At 40.1% G+C, this 22,391-nt stretch overlaps 1 protein-coding gene across 1 annotated transcript; it reads right to left on the bottom strand.

Moving 5' to 3' along the window:
- Positions 1 to 514: 514 nt before the first annotated feature.
- Positions 515 to 19,903, bottom strand: LOC121636104 (contactin-4-like; the record flags this gene model as incomplete). The annotated part of the gene is made up of 9 exons (XM_041979409.1): positions 515 to 687; positions 1,237 to 1,364; positions 9,834 to 9,984; positions 10,271 to 10,400; positions 10,493 to 10,635; positions 14,970 to 15,154; positions 15,240 to 15,342; positions 16,076 to 16,279; positions 19,808 to 19,903. Coding segments are annotated over 9 exons (1,313 nt in total), but the record flags the coding sequence as incomplete, so codon positions are not given.
- Positions 19,904 to 22,391: the final 2,488 nt, after the last annotated feature.

Genomic DNA, 22,391 nt, shown 5'->3' with positions numbered 1-22,391 from the left:
CCTGTTGGTTTTAGGCTGTTGCTCCAAGAGGATTTTTTGTTCGACCGAACATTTAGAATATTTGTAGCAATTTTCATAAAGATTGATGACGTGCAGTGGCGGGGCATCGTAAATAGGTGGCGCTCTCATTCAATTTTGCCCGAACAGTCCCAAGCACCCCAAAATATCAAATTTTCACATTCCTTTGGGGGGGTACACAAAAATAGGCGCGTTTTCGTGCATGTTCAGGTACCCTACAATGCCGATTACTTTTGAGAAGAAGGAATAAGAAGAAGGAAGAAACGGAGCAATTACAATAGGCCTTCGCACCGCCTTCGGTGCTCGGGCCTAATAAACGCTTGCATTACAATAGGCCTTCGCACCGCCTTCGGTGCTCGGGCCTAATAATAATAATAATAATGCAGAGATACAACAATGGGCATCAAGCTCTCAGCAAGAAAGCAGACAAGCATAGTCCCAAACATGTCAAACTCATTACTGCACATTTTATATCTAACAAAAATATTTGACATACCCCTCCGATCATCTCAAAGTGCTCCTGCCGACTGAAATCAATGGCTTTACCGTTGAAAAACCACTTGAAAATGGGGCTCAGGGATGAATCACTGGACACTTCACAGGGCAACACGAGACTCTGCCCCACTGTGGCATCTGAACTCAGAGGTGGAACAATGATCTTTGTGGACTCTGCAACGATACGGGAGATAAAGGAGGAATAATTTGTTACTGTAGGAGAGACTGTATCCCTATAAAATGAAAAAGGTAATAAAGCTTAATTTTCCCTGAATGGTGAGACAGATTCTGGTCTATTAGCGTAATTAAGTGCTCTTAAATAACTTCACTCAGGAAGAAAAAGCCCTCTGAAACTCAGTGATGAATTTTTAAACACACTGCAATCACAACTAGAGAAAAATTAAAGTACTCCCTCTATGAAATCATTATTATTTTAAAAATCCAAATCTGGAAATGCTACAGGAGCCCCTTTTAAATGAAATGAAAATTTTCTTTGGTCAGAGCTGTGGCGTGGTTTGCCTCACTCTGCTACATGAGCAATAACTCAAAGCTGACAAAACCATGGATGAGTTATATGTCTGTCAAAAGCCGGCGGGAACATAAAACGGCTTTATATTTCATTATCAATTTCATGCTTCAGCTATTTTTTTTTCTTCCCCACTAACAAATGTTTAAAACCTTGGGTTAGAAGACAGTAAAAACATGTGGCAAAAACAAGAATACCTTTCACCACCACTGCCCCTGTGCTGCTGGATGCTCCAAAATGGTTTCTGGCCACACATATGTACCTGCCTTCATCAGATTTAGAGATATTGGTGATGCGCAGAGTCCCGTCCTCCAGGATCGTCTGTCTGAAGAGAACAACAGCAGACCATTTCTTATGTCTTTAATCAACTGACTGGTGATAATAATCAAATGAAGTAGTTTTTTGCTTTGATATGATTTTTTATGATTTATCAAACTATCGGAACCCCTCCCGCCCGTTTCTTTTCTTTCAGGATAAGGCTTTAAAATGTGTTTCAAAAATCTATTTGCACACTTCAGAAGATAACCGTTATCTTTGCTGAAGCAGAACAGATTTGCTATGGGGTCAGCATAGTGTAGACAGCACAATAGCTTAAATGCACATAGTAATTGAACACACGCAACTGGGCACCAGGTTAAGGGTGGGAAGGTGATAAGAGCAGAGCAAAAGCAAAGAGGGGCAGTTTGAAAAGGGATCTATACTTGCAGACTGATCCCTCTGCAACACACAGAGATGGGATTTACATTCCTGAGAGGCTGGGCCGCCGAAAAGGGGGGTCGAAGGAGAAGGATTCTAGGGGCCCAGAAGGGCCCTCAATGTAACTGTAATACTAACAAAATTATCTAATACTCACTGATAAACTTACAATCATGCAAACACTTCAGTTACAATGCATTAGTATCACTAAGTTTCTTTGTTTTGGAAACATTTATGAACACCCACCCCTTTCTATGTTTCCCTTAAATAGTTCAGTCCACCTGCTTCATCAGCTGCGAAGCAGCCCACAGAAAGGCAGCGAGTGGAGGCTAAGACGGCAGGACGCCTCAAAAATTGAGAAGTTAAAAAAAAAAGAAAAAAGCTGAGACTGGAGAGAGAACAGAGGGGTGGATAGTACGTCACCCAGTTCTTTCAGAGGTGAGGTGGTCAGTTAGTTTATCTAACTGAAAGCTGTGGAACATCAGCTTGTTGTCTCTTCTAAACTTTGTTCATATAAGCTAGCTCACTTTGCTCCCATATTAGCTAATATTTCATTCATTCATGGATTTTATTCATTTCACTGTTGTTTTAGTCCAGTGTTTCTCAATCATGGTCCTCGGGGACCACTGCCCTGCATGTTTTAGAGGTGTCCATCTTTAACGCACCTGACTCAAATGAATGGCTCGTTAGCAGGCTTGCAAAGAACTTGACAAGCAGTTCAATGAATCTGAATCAGGTGTACTGGAGTTGGAAAGAACAAAAACATGCAGGACAGTGGTTCTCAGGACCAGGATTGAGAATCACAGTTTTAGTCAAATAATCAAGGCAGTCAAACTATTAGCAAGCTTCTCTGCTAAAATAAACCACGCATGTTTAGACACAAGAGCAGCCGAAGCAGATGCTGCCAGACCCTCCATCCCCGCCCCACCTGAACATGTCCAGGTGGCCCCTGAGGAAGGAGGTGAGCAGCTCAGTGTTGAATTAACAGATTATTGTGGAGAATAAACATTACAGAAAAAAATAGTTCTGAATTAATAATAACAAATAAAAAAATTGTATTTATTTTAGAAGGATTTGAATGGTTCAGAAAATCCTCAGCTATCACTGTAATGTAGGTTGGGTCAGTGGTTTGGACTCAACAGAGCACATTTCTAGTGCAGCAGACTGGTTGACTGCTTTCAATCCAATTAGAGAATTTACATTTTCTGGATATCAGAAGATTAACTAGCAGCAACCATATAGCATCATGTATGTTTTCCCCACTAATATAATGCTTCACCTGCGAGTCTACAGATTTGGAGATAAGTTGGACTCCCTCATGTCAATGATGTGGATTATTGGTAGTCAGATCAGTTTCCCTTGACATTGTTGGTAAAATCACTGAACACACTTTTAAGTAAAACAAAATAGTGGGAGGCCACCAGAAATGAGAATTGTGATACTATTGCAAAGGACACTATATAACAGAACAACTGATAGAATAGAAAGCTGGACTTCAGCACTTGATAAGTGATCTTCCAGGGAAAAAGCTCCACGTTGGGCTCTTGGTGAAAAAAGCTGAGCAAGGGCCAGAATGGGACTGCAAGAGCTTGACTCAGCAATAGTGTACCTTTACCGCTCCTTGATATCTTATTACACAAAGTTCTACCTTTTAAAATGTGATTATTTAATTTTAAAGACAGCTCCCACAGTGGTTTGCTTGTGACCGCATAATACAAAAAACCATGTGCGGTCCTGGTAGTTTTGGTTACTGAGCCTACCTAATTTATTTTACCATTTGCTTCTGGTTTTTTTTTTTTTTTTTTTATTTATTAATTTTTTTCTTGCCTCTTGTTCAGTAATAATGTTCAATGATAACGCTCACTATACAATAAATCTGTAAAAAATTGGCCATTTTGTTTTTGATGGTGTTTTAGCTGAGATTTGATTTGTTTTTCACAGATTATAAATGCATTTCATTTTCACAGAAGAGGTTATTTTGTATTTAAGTTTTGTATTTTAAGTAATTGATCTTGAGATTATTTATTGCTTAAATATTTAAAAAAAACTTAAGTTTCTTTTCATGGGGCTCAAAATCCATGGCAGCACCACTGCTGAGAGGTAACATCAAGGAATCCTGCATATAGAGGAATTTCACTTGGATAAATGCATGGGTGGAAGTTTGATGAGAACACCAGAGAACGCTTGGATAAAACAATGATTACCCCGAGGAATCCATGACTGTGTTGTGTGAGAGTATCAGCTGGTGGCTTACTTATACAAACTACTTTTCCTTTTTTGTTTTAATCACAGGGAAGAGGAAGATGATGTTGAGGTTGCTTTTGGAAGGGATTCAATGGCTTTCTGTAATGAAACTGAAAACAAACAAACAAATAAACAAACAAACAAAACAAAAATAGCCCCAAAACATTTAAAATATGTCCATAGACAAGGGTTTTCATTCTGCTTTGGTTTAGTTCTTGTTATATCTCTCTTTCCAGTTGGTTTTTAGTTTAGGCTGTCTTTCTGTGTTGCTGTTTCTGGTTTTATTTTGCAGAATTTATCCCTTGGGGGGAATTCCATGAAGCTGGATTAAGGGAAAGCCTGGCTTATCTTGATGAGTCTGGCTCATTTAAGCTAGAGTTCCGTTCCATCAACAGAGCTTATGTGAATGCCCGCTGAGTAACCATGGTAACTTATACACCAGAACTAGCCTGCTCGGAGGCAAGCTAACGTTGAAGCTTAGCTTAGCTGTGTCTCAAAGGTCTGATGGGCTGACACAGACCCCTAACAGAAAGTTCCACCTCGTAAAAAAGCAATAAATCGGGCTGCTCCAATATAACTAAAGAAACTCAACTACTACTGAACATGAAATTAAATGAAACAGAACATAGCATTCATTAAAACTAATTAATACCTTATTAACCCCCCTTCCCAATCCAATCCCCACTGCCTCTGGTTGGCTAACCTTAAAACTGGGATCAGCTGAGCCCCGTCCATACAGGCCGAGGGTATTTAAAGAGCGAGATAGAGAAAGGGAAAGCTGATATAAAGAGACAGACCAGGGGTGCCCTGCTCCAGTCCTCAAGGGCCACAATCCTGCAGGTTTTTAATGTGTCCCTGCTCCAAAACCACCTGATCAAATTGATGAGTCATTGTGTAAAACTTAATAGGCTGTTGGATCTGTTTCATTTGAGTCAGGTGTGTTGATGCTGGAAACTTTGGAAAATCTGCAGGACAGCGGCCCTCGAGGACCGACTTTGGGCACCCCTGAGATAGATGGAAAAAGATATAGATAGAGACAGGGTTCCTTTTTGGTAATCATGGCTTGTCTTTTATTGATGACCCTGCAGAGGGCGCACACTTAATTCAAAGCGCATTCAGGCCACCAGACCCACGGGTTTTCAGGGGGAGGACCCCCACCAGTAGCAGTGGTCTCTGACGTTGTCTTGGTAGCTACAGTGCAACATTTACAGTTTAACACATTTAGAATAAACACATTTCTTCAAAAGATACCTCCCACTCTGAAATATGTTCTGGTACTTTATCTTCACCTGCTGTCAAGTACGCTTCGGCTGGTAAGATGCTGCTGTTGAGATGTAATAGTGCAGAATTAATAGATCTCACGCACATGCACAGACCGCACACACACACACACGATAATATATTCACAAAAATTATGCGTATTGATTATTAGGTTATTCATAAATTGAGCAGGGCCAGTACATCTTATACAGAGACACTTCAGCTGCAATGTAAACAGATTTATAACACTAAAGGAGAACAGAAATAAATGAGGACACTGAAATCAACATATAACAATTGACAGCAGTAACATGCGGTCAGGAGAGGTGTCATGATAAAAAAGAAAATAAAAGAGAAAAGAACATGAAATAAATAATATAATAATATATATTTATATATAAATAATATCCAAATAATGTTTCTCACATGTTTATCATTGTTCATCAGTTTACAGTTTATGGCTGAGTTGTTGTAACACAATATCAAAAAATCTACAACCCTCTCCACATACAGCCTTATTTGGTCTTCCAAAAGAAAGAAACAAGCAGCTGAAAGTCTCAACATCCACCTTACTGGCAGCAAAACAACGTTAACTTTCTCCATCTGATATCCAGTGGCTCGTTTCTCTGGCTTGAAAACACAAATGATTCATGGAAAGGTAAATCCGGTATATTTTATGATAGATGACAATCTTTCTTGACATTTTATTTTACTCATTGTAAGTTTTTTATTTTTATTTTTTTCTCGTTTCTAGTATTGAGAAATCTAGACACATCATAAAGAAATCTATGAAAAAAAAAGAAAAGAAAAAGTCAGAATGAACCCAGTTAAAAATAAATAAATACATACAAAGTCACTGTAAAGCTTCCTAAAGTGATTCAGTTTTAACATCATGAAATAAATGTTTTTTTTTCTTTTTTTTGCAAATTATTGGAAAAAATTAACAAAATTTTTAAAAAGCTGTTTGTGATTAAACCTTGTTAATAAGTGTGAAATGTAAATGAAAACACATTGCAATTATTTGCAAATCTCACCCAATGTTTTATTTACCAAAGGACATAGAAAACATATGAAATGTTATAAGTAAGACATTATTCTATGTTTGTGGTGATATAATTATTTAAATTATAATTATAAAAATAATTCCTTATTAGAATTATTTTGTTTGACGTGATCTTGATTTGATGGCTACAGTGATGACAATAATTATTATCTATTTGTTATTATCAACCTCAGCTTCTCTACACATCTGTTCTGTCCTGAGTCGCTCTGGTTTTTTTGTGTGTGTTTGTGTGTCTTGTAAAAAAAAAAAAAAAAGAGTTAAAAAGTAAGAAAGTTGAGTATTTTATCGAAAATATTAGCTCCTCTTGGAATTGATGGCTTCAACACATCTCCTATTTAATCTCTATTTAAATGGAAAACGTTTCATTTATATTATCAGCCGCGTTTTAAGAATCGGTTACTACATGTATGTACCGGTAATGTTTTAAAGTATATGTGTAGGAGCAGTGTTGAATAAAAAAATAAAATAATCAAACAACAGAGTCGTAGTGTACATAACTTTTAGCCCATAGAAGCAAAAGTCTGTGCACATAACCCCTGTAAAGAGGTATTATAACAATAAATATGGGGTGGATTTATGTCTCAACCAGAGAGAAAAAAATCACTTGAAGAATATTAGCAGGATCATTTGTCAGGCCAGAGCTGTGTTTACAGGCATCTATTTTAAAATAAAGATACAGCTCTCAACAATGCAGCAAATAAAAGTGTAAGGACAAAAACCTCTGAAATGTCATTGCTGCTTGTCATAATCATTGTCATGAGCTCTTGGTTTAAGTGAAGGCAACTCAGACGAGTTTAACCATCACTCTAGAAGCTCAAGCTCATCTAAATTACAATGGAAACACAGTGGTAGCCAGTTCTGAGAGCCTTCAATGATAGAATCATCCATAAACATCCATGAGCCCATCCTGCTTTACAGCCTGGAGTGGTTGCTTTGGCACCTAGTTCAACATAGACTAGTGTGAAAGCATGTAATCATACACATAAATGAGGCCGATTATGCTCCCCTGTTATGACCTTTGGATTCAATAAATCAAACAGAAATGCGGCAAACAGCCAGCTAAAAAAAATAAGATCAAACAATTTTATATGGCTCCCAAGAATAAATATGTATTCATCGGGGCAGGCGGAGGCCCAGGGAGCATGTCTGACACATGGTGCATTGCACTGATTTATTGACAAAAATATCAAATGCTGAGTGATGGAGGCGAACTGAGAACATGACCTGAGGGGCAATGAGGTGCAAAACAAATAGAAACGTAAAGAACTATCTGCTTTGTAGACAAATTCTGTTCCAGGCTTTGAATTTCTATTCTTGTCTAAATGTGCTGCCTCTGTAATGCCTTGGTAATTTTTCTCCCTTTTCTCAAGAGCTGCCCATGAAAAATGTGATAAATAATCAATTCACTGGTTTCATAGGAGCTGGTGAGTTGCAGAGAAGTGTTTGGGAATATGCCTGCACACACTGATCATAGACAGGGCTTAAAAAGCAAGCAGGATAGGAAAGAAAACAAAAGATTTTAAACTTTATCTGACTCCTACGATAACCAGCATGCAAATCAAATCATATGCAGATTAAACAACGCTCTGGTCAGATTCTTTGACAACCTTTTTCATCTTTAAAACTGTGTTTGTTTTTTGTTTTTTGTTTTTTAAACTAGTCCTGACCAGCATGGTAGCAAACAGAATGATGGTCTATATATATATATATGTGTGTGTGTATATATAGAAGAGAACTAAAAAGGAAAGAAAGCAGGAAGAGGAAACAAAGATACAGTAGATAGAAGCAACAACCCCTCAATCCAACCTAACAGCAGACAACCAGCTGCTACACCTGCACAGAAACACAAGACAATTTCCTACAGCTTTTACAAGTAAACTAAGCTGACAGTCATCAGGAGTTTGTCAAAAATAAAAATAAAATGACAACAATCAAAGTACCAAAGACACACACACACTAGAAAAAAAAAAAAAAAAAAAAAGCTTTAAAGGAGTCATCACCCGGAAATGGCACTTTTTCAAGTTAAAACGTGTATTGGTGTTGGACCGAAGTGTTAACTACCCTGAAAGTCTTTCATTTGAAGATGGTCGAGGTTTTCCATCTGGGCTCTTTGTTCACAGCAGAACCGCCAACAAGGGGAAACTCTCGCAAACACATGATTTAATTTGCTCCTGGGATTTCATCATCACAGGAGGCTATTTGAATAAGCCAGCCCCTCTTCCACCCCTAAAGTCGTGCTTTAGGCGTGGGATGATATAATAATATAAAGTCACGCTTTACTGCTGACTTCCCTCCCATCAGTACATCTAAAAAATCAGCACATCATCTAAACTTCATACTTGATGCAATCTCACAACAGTAATGAAGCAAATTTGAAACTGCATCACTGACATGCTGAGTTTCTTGTTTTAAAACTACTAATTTCCATAACTATCATTTACAGACTGTGTTGTTCTTTCTTTCAAAGCCTCTGTCTGTGTTAAAATGTTATAAGTCACTGAAGTTGCAGCCTGACAAGAAAAAGGAGGCAAGGCTCTTAGAGAAAACTAAATTTATTATGAAAGTTATTTATGCAGCTCTGAATTGTTGTGGTTTTTTTTACACAAAAGACTTGCTTTCCATTTGATGTCTGCTGATGTATCTTAACGTACAAAGAGAACAAGATCGGTTGTCTTGCCTTTCTCTCATCCTAATCATTTACTAATGTTTTACGTTGCATCACAACTCAATGGAAGAACACAAGCATCAGTTCTTTAACAGTTCTAAAGGAAACACATAGGAATGGCTTGATGATGAAGCTCTGGGTTATCAAGCCTTTAAATGAAGGTGGAATTGCAGCATGACCTCAATCTGTCTACCATCTGGCCATTTTGTTATTTCAGCTCTTTAATAACCTGCTCCAACTGAAGACGTCACGTCTGATGAGACAATGCCAAACCGCAGGCAATGGACATGTACCTGAGAATATAAATGCCGATCAGCTGGTGGCGCTATACCTCTGTTATGCAGTCATAACAAACTTCAGGGGTGACTGAGTTTAATTCCTTTCCAGATTTACATCAGCACTGTGCTCAAAAACTCAAAAGAGGTGCAACCTGGGGAAGAGAGGGGCAGAGTAAAGTTGAGGTTCCACCCCTATGACCAATTCCTATGAACAGGGCTGTAAAGACTTGATTGAAAAGGATGCTCTTCTACTGTGTCCCTGTGGTATTTTGATGAACACCTGTCGTAGACTTTAAGAAAGACCTCAGGGTTAACGTATAAAATGAAACAACATATGTCAACATATGGCAAAAATGGTTCTTGTAGCTCAAAGTTCTTGCCTCAAACCTTAGATTTTGACAATGTATAGCCTGAAGTAGATTTTTACTGAACGGTAAATTGTTTTTCTCTGTGGTGTTCACTCATAAAGGATTGATCAATATTGTCATACGTATATATATATATATATATATATATATATTGACTGTCCTATTGAGAAAAGGTATACCAACTGGGTGCCATGAGTGTCTGCAGTTTTCATTGTCCTACCTCTCGCTGTCCCTCAGGGGCTCTCCCGCTCTCCACCAGGAAATTGTGGCCCTGGGTGAAGCATTGGGGCGACACTCTAACACCACCTCCCCCCCTCTCTGGATCACGGTGGACTTTTTCACAGGTCGTTGGTTAAAGTCAGGTGGCGAGGCTGAGGAAGAGACCCATGTTGAGGCCATTTGTCTCGCTTTGTGGAGACTCCACAGCTGTGCATCAACCAAAATGTCAAGTGCATCAGCAGCAATTACAGAAATTAGATTTCACCACCAATCTGGCTCATTGTTTGAGGCAATTATAGAAAGAAAAAAGTAAAGGCCATGGCTCGGTGTGGAGCTAATTCAGTCTATTTCAAGGTATTCATTTACATCAGGTAGGGGGAACTCTTATTCTGCAGACAACACATTTACATAGGTTTTTACCTGCAGTTTAGAACTTACCTACAACTTTGAGCTCAGCACTGGCATAAATGGATCCATGTTCATTCTCTGCTACACACTGATACATCCCTGAGTCTGACAAACTAATCTTGGATATGGTCAGTCTGCCATTTTCAACATGGACCCTTCCCTGACAAATCACACAGAGAGATGTTTGGCATTTAAAATGCAACGATTGTTTCAACCCTGAATAAAAATCAACAAGTCCTTCAAGTTTCTTACCGTTGCTGTTAGTAGCTGACCATTCTTCAACCATCTATACGTAGACCTGGGCTTACCAATGGCTTTACATTCCCATTGCAGGTTAGCATCAATTGCCATATGAGCATCTTTCAGTGTCTGAGCCCAGTGTAGATGTTCCACATCTGGGAAAAACACAGATAATACAATAATAACAAATATAAAAGCATTTCCTCAAATAAGAAAAAATAGGTGGATTAAGGATAGATAAAAGACAGAAAAAGACAAGCACCTCTGGGGAAAAAGTGCAACTGCTTTGACATTTGGACATTAAATCAGAATTCAGGTTGAAAAAATAAAGAGTGAGTTTTCAGAATAGTTAAGCCTTGATTATTTATTTTTAAGCAATTCTGCTTACTGAATCTAGTTCAGAAACTCATTCCAATGTGGTGACAGGCAGGGCAGAAGCATAGATGGTTTGAGTTGTTTACTAGCAGAAAATTATAAAAGAAAAGGCTCATAAAGCTGTGCCACTGTCTAGTCTAGACAAGCTTAAGTGTTTTGATCTTAATTCAAGCTGCAACAGACACAACGTGATGAGCGTTAAAAGTGCAGAGTTACATCAGCTGTCTGACTGATTGTAGGCCAGACGTGCTGCCACCATTTGGACCATTTGCAGAGGTTTTACTCTGCTGGCAGTTCTGCCTCTGGGGCAAACTGTAATGGGCGGAGATGACAGTGGCTGTACAAGGTGTGGAGCAGTTATACAAAGTAAGGCAGTGGTGAAGCACAACTTAGTACTTTATAAAACACAGCGCTTAAGTACCACACTGGGGTGCTAGTACTTTATTTATATAGTTGCTATTTTTGATAGTTTCACTTTTATTACATTTACTTTATATTCTCATAGGTATTATGAGTAATTTTGTGACATCTTGTCTAATGTTTTGCTATAGATTAATATATATTGATGTAATGCTGAAATGTCTGCTCAAACAACTAACTGAAGTACTACTATTGAACTTATTCAGCTACTTGTATGAATGATTATTTTCCATGTGATGTGTTCCTGACACACACACACATATATGTATATATATATATATATATATATATATATATATATATATATATATATATTTCCTGTCTTTCCTCTTAATAATTGGATAAAGGATATCTGGGCTGTTGGTTGGCCAGTGTAATCATCAAGCAACCAGACACAGTTCTAGATCATTTTAAAAATTAACAACAAATTATTTAATAATGAAATTTCAAGAGTCACCTTAATAATAAGGACTCACAGGTTTTAGTACAATAAGAACAGAATTGCAAGAAATAGTATCAAAATGTTTAAGTTTAAACGTTTTAAACTTTAGTAAATGTACACTTTCATTGAGGGACTTTTTTTACACACAGTGTATTTGTGTTTTGTGATTAAGGGCCCTGATGAATTATTCTGCCAATAGTGAAGTGACTAAGTACAAATGACAGATCTTTTTTTATTTATTCATTAATTATCTTTACCGCTTAGTCCATTTCGGGTCGCGGGTAAGCTGGAATCTATCCCAGCATTTTCAGCAGGTGAGAGGCAGGTACACCCTGGACAGGTCACCAGTCCATCGCAGGGCCAACACAGAAAGGGACAAAAGACCATTCACGCTCACTCCTAAGGAGAATTTAGAGTGACCAATTAACCTAACCTAACCTAACCTAATGCTGGGAGGAAGCCGGAGAGAACACGCAAACTCCACACAGAAAGGCCACTAGACCCCCAGGTTCAGACCGTCCCCCCAGCCGAGGCTCGAACCAACAACCTTCTTGGTAGACAGCCAGACCTTTAAAGTCCTTATCTACTTTCAAGAGCAAGCTAAAGACTCAGCTGTTTAAGAAGCATTTCCGCACTTAGCTTAACTCTTCTGTCCAGCTCTTTGGCACAACTCTGTGCTGAAGAAACTGTGTGCACTTACGCCCAAGATGACACTGTGTGATGAAATCGTAATCTTGTTATTAAACAAAGGACTATTGTTGGGAGGGGGACGGGGAAAAAACAGAATAAAATTAAAAAAGCACTGCCTCTAGCACAACTTGGCAGCTGGACTCACAGCAGTCTGACTAGCCCTTAATTATGACATCCCCTCCTGTTTGATTTCTTGCTTGTGTTGTTCTTACTCTCAGATGTAAGTCACTTTGGAGAAAAGTGTTTTCTAAATGACTGTAGTAGTAGTAGTAGTAGCAGTAGTAGTAGCAGTATTAGTACCTTATGATCCGGCAGAACTAATGCATACCATGGTAACCAGTATATTAATAGTATGTTTACCATGTTGTTCAAAAAACAGAAAAAATCTGAAGCTGAAAAGACAATCGCAACACCAAATAATCTGATAATTGATGTTTGGAATTTGGATTTTACATCTTAAAGGTAAGGTAACTTTTCTTATTCGTCAACACTAAAGAAATCAGATGTCATAGAATACAAAACAAATCTATTGATTTAAAGCTACCTTGATGCTCCGAGGATGCTGGCAAGTCAAGTTCAACATCAGCTGACTTTCTGCTGTTCAGCACAGTTACAGCAGATGTTCATTAAAAATGTCATCGTAGGTTACAAAGTGACATTAATATTAACATGCAACCCACTGGCATTGTTTCAGGAGCGGGGTTTCAGGAGCTCATGATTGAACTGCAGCCTGAATGTAAAATTTGCCATTATAGTGTTATACTAAGTACAGCTGTACAACACTGGAAAGTAAAATGTTTTAGAGGATATTAAAGGATAAGACACCTGCTCTAACCACAGACGAATGGAGATTGCTGGCCACACATGCTTATGTGACAGTCACAGCTCACTGCATTTAAGACTCATGGGAGCTTGACAGGTATGTCCTGGGCACCAAAGAGCTGATGGGGAAGCCACACAGCTGTTCAAGCTGCAGAAAGCACCACCAGCACACAGGATGAATTTAACTTCTGCAAAGGGATTGTCTGAAAAAATATCTGTCACTTCAAGATGCAGAAAAAGTATCTGACAGTCTACTGAATGAGGCTTCATTAAACCTTAAGATGCCACATGTATTTACTTTGAACCACAGAACACAGATAATAACAGCTAGATGAACGGATGAGCAAACAGCCGAGGGGGCTCATCTGAGAATTAATGTAGAAAGAGTTACTGGCTACATACGCAACAAGTACATAATCTGGATGAAACGCTCATGTACAGATGAGAACATCACATCACATCAGAATAGAATTGATGTGCCATCCAGTAAAGTTTTCAGGTATATCTTATTGTTATTGAAAATAAATACACTTCCTAATATTTTTGGTTACTTTAATTTTTTACTGCTTCTTTAGCTTAATTATTTAATCCTGCGCATTCCCACATCTGCCCTTTCCACACACAGATAAACAGATAATATATTTCATTTAGAATCAAACAAACTATTAGAACAATAATTGTTTAAGTAACATGAACATTGTCAGTAAGATGGTGTAGTTGCAGCCGGCAGATTATAGATTCGCAGGTCTTCGCCCATCTGGTTGCAAAATGGCAGCATGAACATTTAATGATTTGTAGCTTTTAAATTCATGACAGGTGCGGGAACCAACAGCAAACACAAAGTAAACACTGATGTCTGGGACTGAAATAAGCAGTAACACATCTAAACCTGAACATCATTTTGTTATTCAGCTCTCAAGAATTTAAGTTTTTAGTAATTAGTGATTTTGCACAAAAATGACTTTTTGCTTCTCCTGTGAGCTGATTGTGGTAACAACGTTGATCTCTAGCATGTTTCAGAAATTTTGTAACATAGTTTACTTGTGAGAAACCTAAAGGATGTTCCCCCAAGATGGTGGATAAAGCCCTGGTGATGTCACATGTGCATTCTCTAATGGATATGTCTGACCACTTCAAACTCAACACTCACAACAAAACGCTTCTTAAAATCCTGTTTTACACAATTTAACACAAGTCATCTTCATAAAATTTGGTTTGTTTCTTTTTTTTTACTGTGTACTGTAGAACTTAAAAGTTATTAATGAAATGTTTAACATAAAATTGTCTTGCCTTCAAATCAAACCTAAAGTATGATGTTGATATTAATCTTTTTCAGCTCCTTATCAACACACAGAGGAGGACAGGAATAGGTGAGAGACTGACTCATGACTCTGCCTTCGCCCACTGAGAACAATTACTGATCACAGCACTCCCCTTTACATAAATGAGTCATTACAAATCATAAAGTTTAACAGTAAGTTGCTTTTGATTGCATGGAGGTGGCTGAATCATCTTGACACACTAATAATCAAATTTTCCTCTAAAGGCACTGCTTTCCAAGGAGCTTGTGTACAGCGGGTGATTTTAATGTAATAAACACAAAAGATAATAAGCTAAATGATTCTGCACATTATGCTGTTTAACCTTGAGAAAAGAACTCTTCCTTTAGATTATATTCTCACGCTGTGTGGCTAAGCTGAAAAAGAGAATGAAGGTAAGTCAACTCCAAAAGTTTCATACTTTGGAATATGAGCTGTCCTCTGGCAGCGTTTCGTCCACGGCTGTTTTCAGCAACGCATTCGTACACGCCCGCATCCTCTGGGCGAAAATAAGGAATTTCCAGGGCCCCATTGGAAGGGTTGATTTTAATTTTGCCAGGGAGAGGATTTCCATCAGTTCTTCTCCATGAGATGGAAGGCACGGGACTGCAGAGGAAACACGCAGAAGGTCAGGCTGACTACAAGGACTGCTTCACCAAGCCCACAACGCACCAAGCTGTCCGACACTTACTTTCCTAAAGCAAAGCATTCCAGTTTTACTGATGATCCTTTGGAGACATGAAGAGTGTCCGGGAACTGGACCTCGATCTTTGGCTCATATTCACCCATCACCACTACATGAGACAAAGTAAATCATATACATTAAAAATTAAAAAAAGACATGAGTACACTTTCCATGTCATTTAACAAGTCAATCACCCAACTACACATTACTTAAGACTACTTATCATATACAGAAAAATAAAAAAAAACGAATAAAAATAACTGAAAACATGTATTAAAAATAATAAATCCCATCCTAACTCTAACGTACAAAAAGATTTATATTTTAAAGAAAAACACACGCAGAAAAAACAAAATAAAGACAACAGACATTAATACATTAAATTCAGTTCGAAGCAATGTTAAAAAGTTTGGTCTTTAGCTTTGAAAATAATAACACTCACACAGAGCACAAATGTGTGTTGCTGCTGTATACAGTTGTCTCAGTGGATGGATGAGTTTGTATTACACATCTGCTTCAGAGCAAATCTGAAGTGGTACACAAAAATGGTCCTGATGGAGAGTTTGTAGGGGTGTCAAGCTTCGAGCTGTGTGTGTCAGTGAGTCTGCATGCATTCTGGTTATGTAAATACACGCTCCCTGCAGATACAGATGTTTCCTTGCATACATAACTCCATGTAGTTCAAAGGTTTAAAGCTTGTAGTAAAAACCTCACTTATAAGCAAAAGCAAAACCAGCGTCACGCTCGAGACAAACGGTTTATCCCCTTCTCTCATCCTCCCTGTAAATGTTTGCATCACTTCAGTGCACAAAACAATCAGAAAGTGAACTGGGACTGCTCACCGTCCCTCCGCACCACCACAGGGGTTGGAGAGCTGAACACCGTGGCGTTGGTCATCATGTTTCTCACTGCACACGTATAATTCCCTGCATCCGATGGTTCCACTTTGGCTATATACAAGTTGCCTGTCTTCTGAGAGATGAAGCGGCGGGCGTCCTGTTGCAGGAAGCCACGCTGCCCGTTGAAAACCCATGAATATTTGATCTCTGTTGGAAAAAAAGAGTTAAACAACAAACAGATCATTAATTGTGGATCATGACACATTAAGAAGTCTACTTTGCAGCTGCATTCCCAAAATGGCTGGACAGTAAGATACACTGATTCAGTTGCTTGGCCTCAACTGCAGCAGAATGACGGTGTTGTGGATCTCTCTGCTGCTGGTTGGAAGCATCACCTGTTTTCCTCTAGAATCAGGAGGGCCTGTGTGGTACCCTGCTCCATCCTCTGGAGGCTCTCAAGATCCCCATGATAAACCTGCTGGACCATCTGGTTCTAGTACTGCTGGACTTCCAGGTTTTTACTTCAGAGTCACAAGGCTTTGCTTCTTTTCCTCACTCATGGAAGATATCTTTCATTTTTAGGAAATCGATGAAGAAAGATAAAGAATAACAAAGTAAAAAGTTGTTTTTGTAGATGCATCTTGATGCAGACATAGATGATTCTGAATCAACATGAAATCATTAAAAAAAACATAACAAAACACTGTTCTTTAGTTGCTAATTAATAACAATGTTGAGGAACTGAAAAGGTGGAACTCAAAAATGCAGAATGGGAAATTCTCATCATGGATGTGTGGTGGAAACAGAAGTTGTCCTGTATTAACCAACAGATGAACCAGTTTTTCCTGTTTGTCATGACGTCTCCACTCAGAAAGTAATAGTAGTCAAATAGTCCCACAGGGAAAAGGATGCATTAGTAAGAGAGTGGTAAAACTTTTCTACGTGAAAGACATATCAGCCCAATCCACCCAGTAACCACAGCAGGGGCCTCATTTATCAAGCTTGCATAGGAACAACAACCGGCATACGCCAAATATAGTCAACTTTTGGGATTTTTTTATGTTCCTACCTTCACGCAAACTCTGCCCCAGGCGTACACACAGAATCTGGGAAAACAGGAAACGGCGACACCAACGGTGCAGAATAAAATGAAGCAAATGATGTGAAATGTGACACCTTTCACACCACATGTTAGATATTAAAGCTGATTGCAGAAATGAATAGAGTGACACATTAGATATTAATTCTCCTAAGAGCGCATGCTCAGGGAAAAAAGAAACAGGATTTTCTAGAAAAAAGGAGATGATATTAATAAGAACCTCAACCACTAAAATATGTTCTGTCATTGTAAAACAAAACTTCCATGTTATAAAACACATCCAGCTAAATAAGGTGCCAGTCTGCTGCCAGCATGTAGCAGTCAGTACGAAAAGTAGCTTTGGTCCTTCATTCAGCAGAGAGGGACCAGACTGGAGGCTGGAGGCCTGGAAGCAACGCTAATGAAACACATCAGAGGAGGATTTTATTTTATTTACTCTTACACAATGTTCTTGTTGTCCCGATTTCTGTCAAGACGGTCTTTATTTCCCGCATTTCCTTGTCCACCTGGTGATTGTGTCCCTCTGCACCGCCCACCCAGCTGTAGCACCCAGCAGCTAGTAAGAAATATTATTTACACTAAATGATCTGCTACCAATCTCAGATGTATTTTTACATATTTATTTTATAAATTAAAACAAGTGACTAAATTACCAGCTTCATTACTGTCATTTAGCAGATGCTTTTCTCCAAAGCGATTCACCACAGAAAGATTCGAACTTCGATGCCCCGCATGACAGACGGATGCTCTACCCACTGAGATATCCAGCCACAACATCCGATGCCTCTGATGTGTGTTACCTTCTGACACTACGATGACAGCATCTGCCACCTGCTGCCACTATTTGCCTTTCTGACACCAGTAATGCCCACCCCGTGCCCACCAATTAAAAATTTTTACGTTTGTCAACGTGGTCCATCAGGATCTCTGTCTTACACCCTGAAAAATTCCACTTTTTTTTGGTCATCTGTGATTTTCTTATTTCTCCAAATGGAAACCAGGTGAATGAACATCTAAGAGCAATGACTTGAAAATGTTGGATTCATGTCATCAGAAGAAATGTAAGCATTATTTTTTCCTCATGCTTGTTGCATGAGGAAAAAATTGTTTCTGCAGCATAAATCTAAATTTATTTTTATTTTTTTTTGCACCAGAACATCACCCTCTTGCTGCTTTCCTAACTTTACTACAGTGTGTTTTATGCATCCTGTTGTAAATGTTGACTCTAGACTTCCTCGCTTTTATCACTTAGATTAATAAGGGCAGGTGTCAAAATGAAGAATGGAGTGGAAGGGTAAGAATATTAGTGTAGAGGTCTAAAACACACACATGCAAGGCAGGGGAAAGAGATAGACAAGTCTGCAGGGGCTGCTGAATGAAGTCAGCTATTTGTGCCCCCCCCCCCCCCCCTCGAAGTCAATCCATTTGACTGGGCAGGCGCTAAAAAGTTTCACTTGCTTCCTTGAGGGAAAACTGTGAATTAAAATCATTACAAGAAAAGTCAGGGCAGGAACTGACAGACCTTTCATGATTAGAGACTATCAGAGACGGGGTCTGTTTAAGAGCTGCAGTCTCACAGCAACAGAGGACTTGCAGGCACTTAATCCCATGTCCTCTGACAGATTTTAACTCTCGCTGCAGCTTCTTTTAGGCCACTTACATATTGATTGTTCAGAAAAGCTTTAGATGATTCCTCAATGAGGTGTGTCGCAGATTTCCTCAAGTGTTGCATCAACAAGGATTAAAGAAGGTTGGACATCATAAACCTTGTGGCATTTAAGGAAAAAAAACACAAAAAAAAACTATTTCTGCCATTTTCAATTTTAAAACACCTCAAGCCAGCATTATCATGTCGTCCAAATCCCATCGAACGTGTGACTGCTCCATTTAAGGAGGGGGGAATAAAGAGATGGAAGTATTTAGTCGGGGGGTGTTAAATAGCTCTAGAGTGGATACCCACATGCCCAAAGGTTTGGTTGGAAACAGAGAGTGTAGAAAGGCTGGTACGCTGGCGTGAAATTGCAGTGGTGGGCACTGAATAGCTGCAGGAGTGTGGACCACTTTGAGGGATAATCAGCAACGTGCAGACATATGAACTGACTCACAGCTGTGCCACGGATAAATGCTCTCTTTGCCACAGCAGCCATCAGAAGCCTTTACTGCCCAACAGATAACCTGCTCACATGAAAAAAAGCGTGTGTATATAGTGTATATATATATATATATATATATATATATATATATATATATATATGTATGTCTGTATGACACATGAGGAGGTGTAGCACAGCACTAGAGATTTTCTAGATGGCAGCATGGTCACAGATCTTAGGGGCAAGAAAAGTGAGCTCAAGGTTAAGAAGAGTGAGGCTATGGGTCTGGGCTGATGAAGCGGTGGATGGTCATAAAAAGTTTCCTGTCTGGCAGATAAGGAGAAGTGAGTGGAGAAACAGTGTGTCAGAGCTCAAAAGGAACCGCAGCAAAAGGAGGTGATAGGGTATAAAAACAAGAGTCACAGCAGTGTTAGAGAAAGATAATAAGCACCAGAGTGAGAAGAACAATAAAAATTGCTGAGGCCAGCAGGAGTGGGAAACTACAGCAGACAATGCAGAAGAGTTACAGCTGGAGTTCAGTACCTCCGTGATGGGGAGGGGGGCCACAGAGCAGGACCACGGCTTGGCCTTCTCTCACCGACACTTTGTTTCTTGGCTTCCTGCTGAAGTTCTGCAGAACTGTTGAGCATAAAATAAACCAATAACGTTAATAATTAATAATTATTAATAATGTGATATCCAACATATGAATGAGAAAAAGAAGATGTACTTTCTATTAATTGTAGGGTTTTACATGACATAGCAACGATCAGGGGCTCATTTATCAAACAGTGCATAGCAAAGCAAACTACAGGTAAGAAAAAATGGAAATGGGGTGTGCGGTGCACAAAAACTTTCAGATTTATCCACGCGTGCACACAAACGTCCTACACCCTTTATAAATTAGAATCAACTCTAAAGCGGGCACACATGAGGGAACGCCTTCCCACGGCCACACGGTAGCTATAAAAGGTCAGATGAACGGCTGTATTGAATATTCATCACATCGTTTCCATGATGGCTCGGGAGGAAAAAAACAGATTTTTTCGTGGTGTAAGACAGAGATCCTGATGGACCACATTGAAAAACGTAAAAATGTTTCATTGATGGGCATGACGTGGGCATTATTTGGGTCAGAAAGGCAGAACAGTGGCAGCAGGTGGCAGATTCCTCTCAGCAGGCAAGACACGCCAGAGGCATTGAAACTTGCGGCTGGATATCTCAGTCGGCAGGGCATCTGTCTGCCATGTGGGAAATCCAAATTCGAACCCCACAGGTGTGAATCGCTTTGGAGGAAAGCATCTGCTAAATGACAGTAATGAAGCCGGTAATTTAGTCATTTGTTTTAATTTAAAAAAATAAATATGTAAAAATACATCTGAGATTGGTAGCAGATTATTTAGTGGTAAATAATATTTCTTACTAGCTGCTGGGTGCTACAGCTGGGTGGGCGGTGCAGACAGACACAATCACCAGGTGGACAAGGAAATGCGGAAAATAAAGACCATCTTGACAGAAATCGGGACAACAATTTAAAAAAGCATTGTGTAAGAATAATTACATAAAAGGAAATCCACCTTTTGTGTGTTTCATCAGTGTTGCATCACTTCTAGACCTCCAACCTCTAGTCTGCGTCCCACCAGCATCCAGTCTGCTGGAATGAAGGACCTAAGCTACATTTCTCACTGACTGGTACATGCTGGCAGTAGACTGTCCACCTTATTTAGCTGGATGGATTTGCAACAGGTCAGGTGCAGTGTGACCTGGGCGGCTGCCAGAGGCGGGGACCCTGGCGGTCTGATCCTCAGCTTCAGAAGCTAGTTCTAGGGACATGGAATGTCACCTCTTTGGCGGGGAAGGAGCTTGAGATGGTGAGCGAGGTTGCGCGGTACCGGCTAGATATAGTTGGACTCACCTCGACGCATGGCTTGGGAACAACTGTCCTTGAGAGGGGCTGGACCCTCTTCCATTCTGGAGTTGCTCCCAGTGAGAGGCACCCTGATGGACAAAAGGGTAGCCTCCCTCAGCCTTCAGGTGGGGGGACAGGTCCTGCTTATGCACCAAGTAGCAGTTCCCACCCTTTTTAGAGTCCTTGGAGGGGGTGTTGGAGAGCACTCCTTTCAGGGACTCCCTCATTCTGCTGGGCAACTTCAATGCCCACGTGGGCAGTGGCAGCGAGACCTGGAGGGGCATGATTGGGAGGAACGCCCCCCCTGATCTGAATCCGAGTGGTGTTTTGTTGCTGGACTTTTGTGCTCTTCATGGATTGCCCATAACAAACACCTTGTTCAGGCATAGGAGTTTCCACATGTGCGATTGGCACCAGGACACTAGATCGCAGCTCGATGATCAACTTTGTAGTTGTATCGTCGGACTTGCGGCCGCATGTCTTGGACACTCGGGTGAAGAGAGCGGCGGAGCTGTCAGCTGATCACCACCTGGTGGTGAGTTGGTTAAGGATGCCAGTCAGGTCTGGCAGAACCCAAGTGTGTTGTGAGGGTCTGCTGGGAATGTCTGGCAGAGTCCCCTGTCAGAAAGAGTTTCAACTCCCATCTCCGGCAGAGCTTCAACCATGAGTCCCCCAGGCGGGGGAGTCCAAGTGGGCTGTGTTCAATGCCTCTATTGTCGACCTTGTGGCCCAAGGTCATCAGTGCCTGTTGTGGCGGTAACCCCCAAACTCTGGTGGACACCAGCAGCAAGGGATGCCATCAAGCTGAAGGAGTCCTATCGGGCCTTTTAGGCCTGTAGGATTCCAGAAACAGGATGCCCCCTGGACGCCTGCCTGGTGAGGTGTTCAGACACGTCCCACCGGAAAGAGGCTTGGGGAAGACCCAGGACACTGGACAGAGTACATCTCTCGACTGGCCTGGGAATGCCTCAGGAACCCCCCGGATGAGCTGGTGAATGTGGCCGGGGAGAGGGAAGTCTGGGTTTCCCTGCTTAGGCAGCTGCCCCCGCGACCCGACACTGGATAAGCGGAATAATGGATGGCTGGATTTTATAACATGGAAGTTTTGTTTCACAATGACAGAAGATATTTTAGCTTTTTTCCCCTGGGCATGTGCTCTTAGTCGAATTAATATGGAATGTGCGTCTTTAATCATTTCTGCAAACAGCTTTAATATCT

The sequence above is a fragment of the Melanotaenia boesemani genome, unplaced genomic scaffold, assembly GCF_017639745.1.
Source record: "Melanotaenia boesemani isolate fMelBoe1 unplaced genomic scaffold, fMelBoe1.pri S11xx1, whole genome shotgun sequence".
NCBI classification, from domain to species: Eukaryota; Metazoa; Chordata; class Actinopteri; order Atheriniformes; family Melanotaeniidae; genus Melanotaenia; species Melanotaenia boesemani.
Note: the sequence above shows the minus strand (reverse complement) of the source record. Positions and strands in the feature narration are given on the sequence as shown.